Source organism: Pristiophorus japonicus, chromosome 15 (assembly GCF_044704955.1).
Source record: "Pristiophorus japonicus isolate sPriJap1 chromosome 15, sPriJap1.hap1, whole genome shotgun sequence".
In the NCBI taxonomy this organism is placed as follows: domain Eukaryota; kingdom Metazoa; phylum Chordata; class Chondrichthyes; family Pristiophoridae; genus Pristiophorus; species Pristiophorus japonicus.
Window position 1 is genome coordinate 45,231,678 of NC_091991.1, and position 12,819 is coordinate 45,244,496.

Here is a 12,819-nt window from a genome sequence, read left to right on the forward strand (position 1 = left end):
TAGTCTTTATTTATTGACTGGAGTTGAGATATTTATTGTCTGAAAAATTTAATCAGACTGGGCTGGAGTTCATTCAAAACAATGCAAACACATTGCACTAAAAGATACTGAAAATTGATTTAATATGGGAGCTGTTCCATTTTATCATTACTTAATGTATTTGAATATGGTTTGGTGAAGACTTATTCCATCAATTGTGCACCAGATACTGGAGTTTATATGTATGATTATGTATATATTGATAGTGAATTAGTACTTCTATTCATAACTGACCTGACACTTTTAATTTGTAGCAAATTATTCGCGGGTATTGCTGCTGTGATTGAGTGCACAATATTTCCCCGCAATATTGCTGCTCTTGACACTTGGAAGCAAAGATGTTGACATTCAATTACTTGAGTATAGCTTTCAATGCAAGGATGGATTTAGTACACAAAAGCTAACGAGTGGATGCAATTTGTTTCTGAGTTACTCCTTTTCAGTTTATGGCACATCATTTGTATTTGACTGAGATTTCTCTGATGAACTGTATTTGTTTCAGTCGAAGGTTATAACGACGAGTATCTTAATTAATGAGGAGGAGCTGCTTAATTTAAAACAGTTTGGGCAAAAACCCTGACGGGAATGAAGGATCTTCTGGAAATGTATTGGACCAGGTACATTGCACATAAGGTGATATGCAAGATCAATTGGCATGGAATTAAACAGTGGTGTCCTGTTTCAGGATTTTTTTTTCTACGGAAAGGATTTGGAGAAAGAGTTGCTTTTAATGTTCTTCAATGCATAATTAAATTGATGCAAATTTCAAGAAAGGTGGCGGGTAGGGAGACGGGGGTTCTGCAATGACTGACCATTAAGCTGCCAATGGTTTGTTTCTCCACAGAGTGTAAATAATCAATTTGTTAGCCACCCTTGGGGCAATCAAAATACACCTCATACCCTCTGAATTGGAAAGCCTTGATCCAGTTTTTCTGGCTGTGAACAGCAAGAGTTAGAGTACAGAGACAGACATAAGCAGGGAGACATTTTGAAATGGGAAGGCTGCACTGGCAGTCAGGTTTGTTAAAAATGGCATTGTGAGGAGTTTCGTTGATGAAGTTAGGAATGCTAGGGATAGTTAGAAGACATCGTGCCGAAAATTCGACACCGTCCCGCTTGGGGGCGGTAACAACCGCGAGGCGTGAGTTCCTGTGCCAATCGTGGAAGTCCTACCCCACGAGCTATATTGGGCTTACCGTCCCCGACAGGAACTGCAGCGCTGCAGTTCAGGTCGAGAGCGGGACCGGGATGCGAAGTTTCCAGCGCTACGAGGTAGAACGCGTAGTACTGGCAGGAAGACAGGGCCCTCCCCTTCCATTAAAGAGGAGAGCCAAGTTGCTAACTCCGCTTGTGGGAAACGGGGCCATTGCTGGACTACCAGAGAGCGGGTGCCGTGGCAACAGCCCGACACAAAAGTGGAGTGCCAAGTTGCAAGATCGCGGCACGAACTCGCAATCTACAATCAAGTCGGCCATTTTTAGATTTTTTACTGCTGCACCTCCACTTTAATTTTCGTCCCGCGAGCGGCCTACAGCATTGCCCGCTTCATGGGGCGCTACTTAATTTTCGCTCTGGGGTGGAAACGGGTCGTTGTGCACAGTGATGACGATGTCATCGTTGGCGCAGTTGCCCGGGGCACTACCGGTAGGAGCAGGGCGCTACTGGCGGTGCCGCACCCGGGCGAAAAGTCGTTTGTGCCCCGTTAGCGCCAACAAGAGGCGTAAACGACCCGAATTTTGCCCCCCCCCCCATCTTGTTTAAGTTGATTCAGCTGACCCACTGTTGTGGGGTAGTGTGAAATTTTCTTCAATTTGTATTATTGCATGAAGGTAAATTGTACAATGAGTCTGATCAGAACAGTTATTTTGCTCATTCATCTTGGAACAAGATTGAATATGCTGGGGTTGTTTTCTTTGGCTGAGGGGGAGACCTTATTGAGGTGTGTAAAATTATGAGGGGCCTAGATAGAGTGGATAGGAAGGACCTGTTTCACTTAGCAGAGGGGGTCAATAACCAGGGGGCATAGATTGAAAGTAATTGGTAGGAGGTTTAGAGAGGATTTGAGGGAAAATGTTTTCACCCAGAGGGTGGTGGACGGGTTGTGCCTGAAAGGGTTGTAGAGGCAGAAATCCTTGCCACAATTAAAAAGTACTTGGATATGCACTTGAAGTGCCGTAATCTACAAGGCTATGGATCAAGAGCTGTAAAGTGAGATTAGGCTGGATAGCACTTTATCGGCTGGCACGGACACGACGGGCCGAAATGGCCTCCTTCCGTGCTGTAAGTTTCTATGATTGTATGATCTGTGTGTGAAATAAAAAAGCTTGACTATTCATATTTAGCCAAATTTCACCAAGTGTTTTCTTGGTCTGCATTTAACAATTGAAGAAGCATACCTGTGAAAGACCTGAATATCCGGCTCAGATTTCAATGGGTTTTATTGTTACACTCCTATGTTATGCTGTTTTTTTTATATTTTTAAAAAATTTTTCGTTGCCAATCTTTCCAATTCTTTGTCAAATCACAAACGCCAGAGGTCACCTTGCACACATCAAGGATCACTCTGCGCCAATGCTCTTAGCCAAAAGGCCGAGAGCCACTGCACCGTTCCTGGAAGTACTGCAATACCAGGTTCGTGCCATGGAGGTGGATGGGTCAGGCCCCCCACACACCTCCGTGGAGGTGGATGGGTCAAGCCACCCCACCCACCTCCTATCTCCTATGTTATGCTGTTGCATAATTAGAGGTGGGCAATATGAATGAGCTAAAGTAAGACTCTTAGACCCTTTACAAGAATAACTAATTCTATTAAACCCATGAAGGTGTCTACGGCAGACCCGGATTTGTAACTCGTGTTAATATCAAATAAAATTAAGCACGAGTTGTAAAAGGTATAGTGTGTACTGTTCATTATTTCTGAGAATGCTGCTTCCATATTTAACTTCAACTTTCTTAAAAAAAAATTAAATTCACGGGGTGTGGGCTTTGCTGGCAAGGCCAGTGTTTATTATCCATCTTTAGTTGCCCTTGACAAGTTGGCGGTGAGCTGCCTTCTTGAACAGCTGCAGTTAGTGTGCTGAAGGTACTTCCGTAGTGATGGAGTGTGACTTGGGAGGGGAACTTGGAGGTGGTGGTGTTCCCATGCTCCTGCTGCCCTGTCCTTCTAGGTGGTGGAGCTCCTGGGTTTGGGAGGTTGCTGCAGTGCATTTGTGGATGGTACACATTGCAGCCAAGATGGGCTTGCGGTGGAGGGAATGAAGGCTTGAGGTGGTGGATGGGGTGCCGATCAAGTGGACCTATTTTGTCCTGAATGGTATCAAGCTCCTTGAGTGTTGTTGGAGCTGCACTCACCCACGCAAGTGGAGAGTATTCTGCCACACTCTTGAATTATGCCTTGGTGGTGGAAAGGCTCTGGGGAGTCAGGAGGTGAATCATCTGCCACTGAATCCCCAGCCGCTGACCTGCTCTTGTGGCCACAGTGTTTATGTGGCTGGTCCAGTTTAGCTCTTAGTCAATGGTGACCTCCAGGATGTTGATGATGGGGATTCGATGATAGTAATGCCATTGACTGTCAAGGGGAGGTGGTTAGACTCTCTCTGTGTCAGCTGTGGCTCTGTGGGTAGTACATTCACCTCTGAGTTAGAAGGTTGTGTGCTCAAGTCCCACTCCAGGGACTTGAGCACAAAAATCTAGGCTGACACTCCAGTGCACTGCTGAGGGAGCGCTGCATTGCTGGAGGTGTGAGACATTAAACAAAGTGAACGTAAAAGATCCCATGGCATTATTTCAAGGAAGAGCAGGGGAGTTATCCCTCGTGTCCTGGCCAATATTTATCCCTCAATCAACATAACAAAAACAGACTATCTGGTCATTATCACATTGCTGTTTGTGAGAGCTTGCTTGTGCGCAAATTGGCTGCCGTGATTCTCACATTACAAAAGTGACTACACTCCAAAAGTACTTCATTGGCTGTGTAAAGCACTTTGGGATGTTTGGTGGTCATGAAAGATGCTATATAAATGCAAGTATTTCTTTCTTTCTCGTTGCACACAATTAATGATGTCTTTCTTTCTTGTTGGAGATAGTCATTGCTGAGCACTTGTGTGGCACGAATATTACTTGTCACTTATCAGCCCAAGTCTGGGCACTGACTGCTTCATTGGGCCCAAGTTTTGGCCTCAGTTGCTCCTGATTTTTTGGAGCAACTGGTGTAGAACGGAGTATCTTAGAAATTCAAATTATCGGCATTTAGTTTGCTCCAGTTCTAGTCAGTTAGAACAGTTTCACTTTGGAACAGAATTTTTTTTCAAAAGTGGGTGTGTCCGGCCACTTACGCCTGTTTTCAAAGTTTCGGCAGTGAAAACTTACTCCAAACTAACTTAGAATGGAGTAAGTGAAGATTTTTGTACGCTCGAAAAAACCTTGTCGACACTTTAGAAAATCAGGCGTAGGTTACAAATCAGGCGTAGGGAATGGGGGGGGGGGGTTTAAAGGGGAATTTACAAACATTAAACACTTCAGTTTTACAATAAAGAGCCATCATCAATAATAAATGATAAAAACATCAATAAATCAACCAATAAATCAATCATAAAAAATTAGTAAGAAATAATTTTTAAAAAAATCAATAAATAAAACATTTTCTGCTTACCGACTGCAGCACCGGGAGCCCTCCAACAGCGTGCTGGAATGCCCCCCCCCTCCCCCCCCAGTGTGTCTCTGTCAGTGTCTCTATCTCCCTGTGTCTCTCACTGTCTGTCAGTGTCTGTGTTTCTGATAGCGAGGGGAGGGGGAGAAGGTGGGTAGAGGGAGAGGGGGGGGGGGGCGGAGGGAAGGGGAAGGGGGGAAGGGGAAGGGGGGGAGGAGGAGAAGGGGGGGGGAGGAGGAGAAGGGGAAGGGGGGGAGGAGGAGAAGGGGAAGGGGGGGAGGAGGAGAAGGGGAAGGGGGGGAGGAGGAGAAGGGGGGTTGGAGGAGAAGGGGAAGGGGGGGAGAGGAAAGGGGGAGAGGAGAAGGGAGGGGAGAAGGGGGGAAGGTGAAGTGGGGGAGGCTGAACGGGCCGGGCCCAAGACTTCGGGCAGGGCCCGGGGGAAGGGGGGGAGGAGAGTGGGGATGAGAAGGGGGAAGGGGGAGAGGGAAGTGGGGGGGAAGGAGAAGGGGGGGGAAGGAGAAGGGTGGGGAGAGAAGGAGAACGGCGGGGGGAAAGGAGAACGGGGGAGGGGGGAGGCTGAACGGGCCGAGCCCAAGACTTCGGGCAGGGCCCGTCCCCAGCACCAGATTTACAGGTAGGTGGTGTTGGGTCGGGTCGGGGTCGGCGGAGGGAGGTCGGTTCAGTTCGTGTCGGGGGCGGGGGGAGGGAGGTCAGGTTGGGTCAGGTCGGGTCCGGGTGGTGGGAGGGGAGTCGGGAGCGCGGGTCGGGGGGGGTGGTGGCAAGGAGGTCGGTTCAGTTCTGGTTGAGGGGTGGGGGAGGGAGGTCTGGCGGGGGGGGGGGGGGGGGAAGCGTGTGAGCGCGGGTCGGGTCCGGTCCGTAGGTGGGGGGGGGGGGGGGGGGGGGTGGAGCAGGAGTCGGGTCGCTGTCGGGGTCGGGCGGGGGGGAGCGGGGAGCGGGTCGGGGTTGGGGGCGGGGGGAGGGGGAAGCGGGAGTCAAGTCGGGTCGGGAGGAAGCAGGAGCTGGGCGTGGGAGGCAACCTTATGCACGCAGCCCCAGTGAGGCCATTTGGCCAGGGCTAGGGGCTGCGTGCTTCGGCCCCTCCCACACAGTTTCGGGCGCCTGGAGCTACTGCACATGCACGCCCACTGTAGCGCGCACGTGCAGAGGTCCCGGCACTGTTTTCACCGCAGGGACCTGGCTCCACCCCCTACAGCTTGTGCTTTGCCGCGCCCAACTCAAGAGGACCAGCAAGGAGCCGGAGAATCTGGAAGTTTTTTTTTAGGCGCACTTTGTGGCGCGAAAAACGGGCGTCCAGGTCGGCGTGGCCCGAAACTTGGGCCCATAATCTGTGGAGTTGCGAATGGAACTGATTACTGTGCAGTCATCAGTGAATTTTTGATGAAGGAAAAGGTCATTGATGAAAATGGTTGAACCTAGGACTGTACCCTGAGGAACTCCTGCAGTGATGTCCTGGGGCTGTGATGATTGGCCTCCAACACCCACAGCCATCTTCCTTTGTGCTGGGTATGACTCTAGCCAGGGGAAAGTTATCCCCCCGATTCCCATTAACTTCAATTTAACTAGGGCTCCTTGATGCCACACTCGGTCAAATGCTGCCTTGATGTCAAGGGCAGTCACTCTCACCTCAACTCTGGAATTCAGCTATTTTGTCTATGTTTGGACCAAGGTTGTAATGAGGCCTGGAGCCAAATGGTCCTGGGGGAACCCAAACTGAGCATCAGTGAGCAGGTTATTGGTAAGTGTCACTTGATAGCATTGTTGACTTCACCTTTCATCACTTTGCTGATGGTTGAGAGTAGACTGATGGGGTGATAATTGGCCGGATTGGATTTGTCCTGCTTTTTGGGGACAGGACATACCTGGGCAATTTCCCACTTTGTTGGGTAGATGCAAGTATTGTAGCTGTACTGGACCAGCTTGGCTAGAGGAGCATCCAATTGTTTCTGTTTTGATTTAATTTTAGTTGAAGAATTCCACTGTTGGAGAACAGTACATGTCTTAATTTGGCATTTGCTGTCACCATCAATCACCCCTTACTGAGTCGAGGAACGGTGGGGTTGCGGCTCAGGTGCAACGGAGTCAAGGAGTCCAGCAGTGAGGCAGAGGCCTAGGGACGGCGCAGCATATAACAACAGCGGGATCGGGGCCCAGGGAAGGTGCAGCACGGGCCAGCCCACACTGAACTATGAACAGTCGGAGTATGTGTGCGCACTAGGTCCGTGCAACAGAGCTTGGTCTCCAATCGTATTAGTTAACCCTTGCCACTGGACCAAGACCTTGCTCTGTCAGGCCTGTGTGGTGGCTGGTGTGCAACAGCCACTCCACGTTAAAAGAATTCACAAACAGGCATCTTCCACCCTACAGGATGTAGTTCGGGATACACTTGTGAACTCATCCCTTTTTGGTATGGAAGTGGGTCATGCTCGACACAAGGGACTGCCTAATACTACTACTACTACTGAAGTAAACATGGCTAGATGTAGAGCAAAGTTCCTTCTTTGTCCCAACAATGTATTTTCGCTTCAAGCTCCAAAGAACATGACTACATTAGTGTGATGGTTCCATTTTTTCATTAGTCTCCTTATTGCCTTTGAGAGAAATTGTTGTTTTGCTGCTGATGCTGAGTCTCAGACCGTGTTGTGCTCTGGTTTCATGCCCATTAGGGTTGGATTGGCCTCAAGTCACTTCAATTAGGACGGTTACACTTTGCAGCATGAGAAAGCTTGCATCCCACAAGCCTGAATAGACTCAACCCAAGGCTCCTGAGGCAAAAAAAATGGTTAATTTATTAACTTAATTTCATTTTTATGCTACTTTGTCAGGAATCTTTTATTTATTGTTGCTCTCTGCCCTTTAAATCTTTTAGGTCTTGTACAATTTCCAGGCTAAGTGAGTGAACACTTTCACATTATTGCAGACTATTCAATTGTGGAGCGTATTGCAGTTGTCCCATTCTTGTTCTCTTCCGACGTCCACACATGGCTTACTAATATTGACATTGGATAGCAATGAGGAACTGGAACCTGATCGATTATTTTCTCCCCTCCCTGGTGCAGGGATGTTGACAGCAGTTATAGTTGCCTATCACTTCCCAGACTGAGGTCAGCACAGGGGAAATCAAACCTAGGACAATATGATGTGTGTGCTTTAAGCTGCACCCCCCAGTGACTTTGCCTATTTGAACACCAGGAAAGCTCTGGAATTATCGTATTGAGCATGAGATTGGACTGATCGGCATAAGAAGTACTACCAGCAATAATCACAATGGAATGAATGGATCAGCTGCTGAAGTGGAGTGTTACAAAATTGTTCTTTGAGTTTTTGTGAAATCCTTAATGTTAAATTTGGACTCCAGCCACATATGTCTTTGGAATTGGATGCAGTGAGTATGCCAAATTAAATGATGCAGTATACCCATCCTCAAATAGGCGTCTGTAGTCAGTTCTCCAAAGCATATTTTGAACAGTACTGGTTTTGGGCAATGGGGTAATGCAAAACCGATACAAATCATTGGTTCAGCTGCAGTTGGAATATTGTGTCCAATTCTGGGTACCCTATTTTGGAAAGGTTATCAAGGCCATTAGTTGAGACTAATTGTTCTTCCATGGTATTGCCCACAGGGAGAATCGAGATCAAGCTTGAAATGGGATTAATTGGACCAGGCATGATTCAGTCCTCTTTTTAAATCATACACTTTAATATTATTTGATACGTTAATTTTATATTTATAGATAAGTAGCAAAATTGATGGCGATTTGGGAAGTAGAGTTTGAAACACGGACATTTCTCCGTGGTACAGGCTGAAAAGCTGAGAGATGCCAAACTGAAGTGTTTCAGTACCACCACTGGTGGAAGAATATAATTCCAGCATGGCAAGTTCACACAGGCAGTTTCCATTTTAAATGTGGACATGGGAATTTATAATGCATAAAGTTGACAACTGGAAGTCAAGCTTTGTACATAATGGCCCAGAAATTCCTCTGGGGTCTTCCCGCGGGCAATTGCCTCCTCGCTGGAGATTTTTTACGAATTTACCTGGTGGTCTAGGAGGCGCCGCTTATTTCTGATTCTCCTCCCGCGCTGCGAAGCGCGCCCCCGCTTGTGGGATGCAAGCTTTCTCATGCTGTAAAGCAGTCATGTGTGACTGCTCAGCCAATCAGGTAAGTATTTCACAGGTTCCCATTAATAGCATTGAGACTCGCGTAACTACGCGTTCTCAGTGCTATTAATGGGAACAAAAGCAATCACACAAAATAATAATAAATAAAAAACAGACTACACATATTTAAAACTAATTGAAATTAAAGTTATTATGTCTTATAAAAATATATTTTTTTAAATTATGGTTAAAAACACTTACCGTAGTGGGGAGGGTTTTTAAGAATAAAATGTGTTTTTATAACTTTATATTAAAATGTTTTTGTCTTTTTAAACACTTGCGCCTGTAAAAGTAGGCTATACACCTGCTTTTTCAGGGGCAAGATTTTTGAGGACGTTTGCTGGGCAAGATATCCGTAAATATTGGAAAACTTGCCCTGCAAATGTCCTCACTCCCGATCTGTGGCTGATCTGTCAAGACAGATCGGAAAAGGCGGTTTTCAGCGCATGCGCATTGCGCGCAGAAAACCGGCTTTTCCGATGCCTTCCCGGGTCCGTAGAAACTTCGTACAGACCCGGGACATCGGAATTCCAGCACCAATAGATTTTTAATATATTGCAAATGATTCCAATGACGTAAGACTTCAGTTATGAGGAGAGACTAAAGCAACCCTGGCTGTTTTCATGGGGAAATTTGATAAAGGTTTTTTAAATTATGATATTTTGATGAGTTAAATAGAAAAACTATTTCCGTTGGTTGATGAGTCGGTAGCCAGAAATCATATATTTAAAACCATCAGGAAAAGAATGAAGGGAAAGGTTAGGAGATTGTTCTTTTACCACAGAGGACATGGGGTGTCTTACCAATGGGGAAAGCAGAATCCATAATAGCTTTTAGATGGGAAGTGGATAAATATTTGAAAATAATCATTTAAAAGGGTCAAGTGAATAGGCCTAAATTGAATCACTCTTTCAGAGAACTGGCACCTTTGCCAAATGATGGCCTCCTGTGCTGTAAAATTCTGAGAGGATTCAAGTGTTTTTTTTAAACATTTTTAATAATGAAGGGAAAGTAACTTTTTTAAATGGCTTAATTGTAGTATTTATATTAACAAGCTTGGGTTTATTTTTCTTTTAAAAGTCATTTTTGTTCAAAAAAAACCCAACCTATCAAAACATATCAAACTAACAAATACTCTTAAGAGCCATATATACATATTTTTATGAATGTTGCCATTCTATTTGCATCTGTTACTGCCTTCCTGTTTTGTATAATCTTTATCAACATGTAAATAGTATAACATGCATCAAATTTTTGAGTATATATCATAAATATTAAACAGCTTCCATGAATTTTCAGACTTAATTTAATATTTTATACAACATATTGACAGGAACCTGTAACCTTTCTTATTTTGATAAATAACATTTGTTGAAAATAATGTTCTTTGAGAAACTAATTGCATCTCAACCTCTTTATGGATTTATAAAATGCAGTGTATATAATTTAAGTCCATTTTTTAAATCAGAAAACTTAAAGTTGCAAGGTATTTAAAATAAATAAAAAATGAGCTTAGATTGAAGTGTTTGAAAGTTTCATGAGAAACTGGCAACAAGATGCTGTTGTGTTAATAACTACCATAGCATTTGAATCCAATAAACAGTCTCATTAGCAGAGTTTCATTCTGCAGTATTTAAGGTTTGTGTTATATTATGCATAAATTCAATTTTATTTCAAAGCTTTGAATATTTCCATCGCTTACAGGCATACAGATTTGCAGAATGCTCAGTAGTTGTAGCGGGGTGAAGCCTCATGCTGGTGGTTTATAGAAAGTCGTTAGTGAGTGATATCAGCTATGGAGCTCATGAGTACTTTAACAAGTGGTTTATTTTCCATACACTGCTACTCTTCAACATATATTCCTTTTATACAGCACCTGTATGACACGCGATTTAAAAATATTACTTTCAGGTATATTTACAATTCTGTGAAGTGATATTACTGTAAATCATGTGATGTGGATCTGCAGTTTTTCTTAAGCGTCAATTTAAGGCAGGAACTTAGAGGATCAGGCTGTGCAGCACAGCATAGCAGTGTGATTTGGTTGTGAGGTTATGTCAGGAATCCTTTTTGGGTTGCATTTAATAATTATGTGAGCATTTCTGACGTATTTGGTATCCATGTGTGTCTTTGCCTGATAGCTGGTCGAACACAGTAAAATTCCAATGTTGCATGTAGGGATTGTAAACTATGAGCGCAAGCCACAGATCTGGATGTTGACAATGTATTCGGACCATTTACTTTTATTGAAGTTATAAGAAGAAACACTGAAAAGACAAAAAGTTTACTTTGCAAAAAAATGTTTTTGGCATGCCTTTGTCAGCCTGACAGACTTTGAAGGAGAAGTGTGGTGCACATTACTTGATCTTGTAAATGAATAGATTTATCACTGAGCTTCGGTAACTTTGTTTTTCTGTCGTTAATATGATTGCTTTCAATTTGGCTTAAAAATGATTTTATTAGCACATCCCTAAGAGAGAGGATAGTCTAAAATAATCTAATTTCACTGAAACTATCAAATTGTTACAATTAAAGATAACACGCATGATTAATTGCTGTTTTGATGTACTTGTGTGTACTTGAACAGTTTACTAGATTGACCTATGTCACGTTTGAATTTTTTGAATTCTATGTGTTTTTCCAGAAACATGTTAGGATGATGATTAACTGACAATGGTAATTAATCATCTACACAATATGACACATTGTAAGTTACATTTGAAAGTAACCTTGTAATAAATATATATCCCCTAAGGGGGTGAAAGCACTGTCTGGTATAATGATATGTTGGTGGTGATGGATGGTCCGAAGGGTTAGAAAGTAATGCAATAGTCATTATAAATTGAGGTTTCACACCTACGCATATTCTTAAAGTTTACGTTTGTTAATATTATTAAATGATACCAAGCTTTTTGGATGATATATTAATTCCACTGACCACTTATATTACTGCAGTCAACTTTAAATAATATACCAATTACTTTTCAATCTTGGCTCTTTATTGCTTTTTAAAACTTTCTCTAGGGATTTTTGGCTTCTATTTAAGTTCATATGTTCTTTGCATCTGCCGTATTTTCATTGGGTTAACATTATAAACTTAATCTGAATATCAGTGCTGTAAAACTTCATAGTGGGAAGGAAAGTTAAGTCCATAGTTTTACAATGAAACTTTATTTTCTACTGTAAAAACCGTAGGCACATTGGCCTGGTATTTGCGGTCCCGATGACAGCGAAAGCTGCCAGTTCGCCGTCATTTTGCCTTTGAAACTGACCCCAACTTCAGGATTTAGTGCATGCGCAGCCTAATGTGGTAATCCATGCTTCTACATACTGCCGGGGAGAGGTGCGTTGACGTGAATCGATGTGCAACGCCGCGGATTGCGTTACCGTCGTACTTTCGGCACTCTCCGCCGCGTCCAGAATACTGACGGGCAAACCTGTCGGTGCAGCCCTGCCAGCAGCGGTAAGTATGAAGACCTGCAAAAAAGTTAAGTTAAAGTTTTTATTTTTTAATTCTTTTTCCGTGATTTAATAGGTAAGAGTTTTGTGAATGTATTTTGAAATTTCTCCCCTCTCCCCTGCCCCCTAAGGCCTCTCTCGCAGTACCACCGGCCTCGGACTAAAGTTGCAGAAATGTTACTTTTGGGAGATATGCAAGTGAGTTTGAGCGGAAACTTAAGCAAAAAAACCTTAAAAATAGCGTAATTTGTGCCCGGATCGCCGGTTGCACCGAAAGCTTGGCTATTGTTTGTACTGAAAACTAGAAAGTCACAAATATCATGACTGGATACAGAGTGTTAGTTTTTATGGGGTCAAGTTTCGGCCTGAGTTGCTCCTATTATTTTGGAGCAACTGGCTTAGAATGGAGTATCTTAGAAATTGCAATTCTCGGCATTTAGTTTGCTCCAGTTCTAGTCAGTTAGAACAGTTTCATTTTGGAACAGATTTTTTT

General features: G+C 43.9%; 1 protein-coding gene across 6 annotated transcripts in view; it reads left to right on the forward strand.

Moving 5' to 3' along the window:
• Nucleotides 1-12,819, forward strand: part of immp2l (inner mitochondrial membrane peptidase subunit 2) — a 735,610-nt gene that overhangs the window by 155,569 nt on the left and 567,222 nt on the right. Inside the window, exon 4 of one of the 6 annotated variants that reach the window (XM_070900394.1) lies at nucleotides 7,575-7,939. The exons of the other annotated variants lie outside the window; for them this stretch is intronic. Within the exon in view, the coding sequence (XP_070756495.1) occupies nucleotides 7,575-7,605 (31 nt within the window). The 3' untranslated portion in view covers nucleotides 7,606-7,939. Of the gene's footprint in view, nucleotides 1-7,574; nucleotides 7,940-12,819 lie in introns of those variants that run through there. 6 annotated transcript variants of the gene reach the window in all.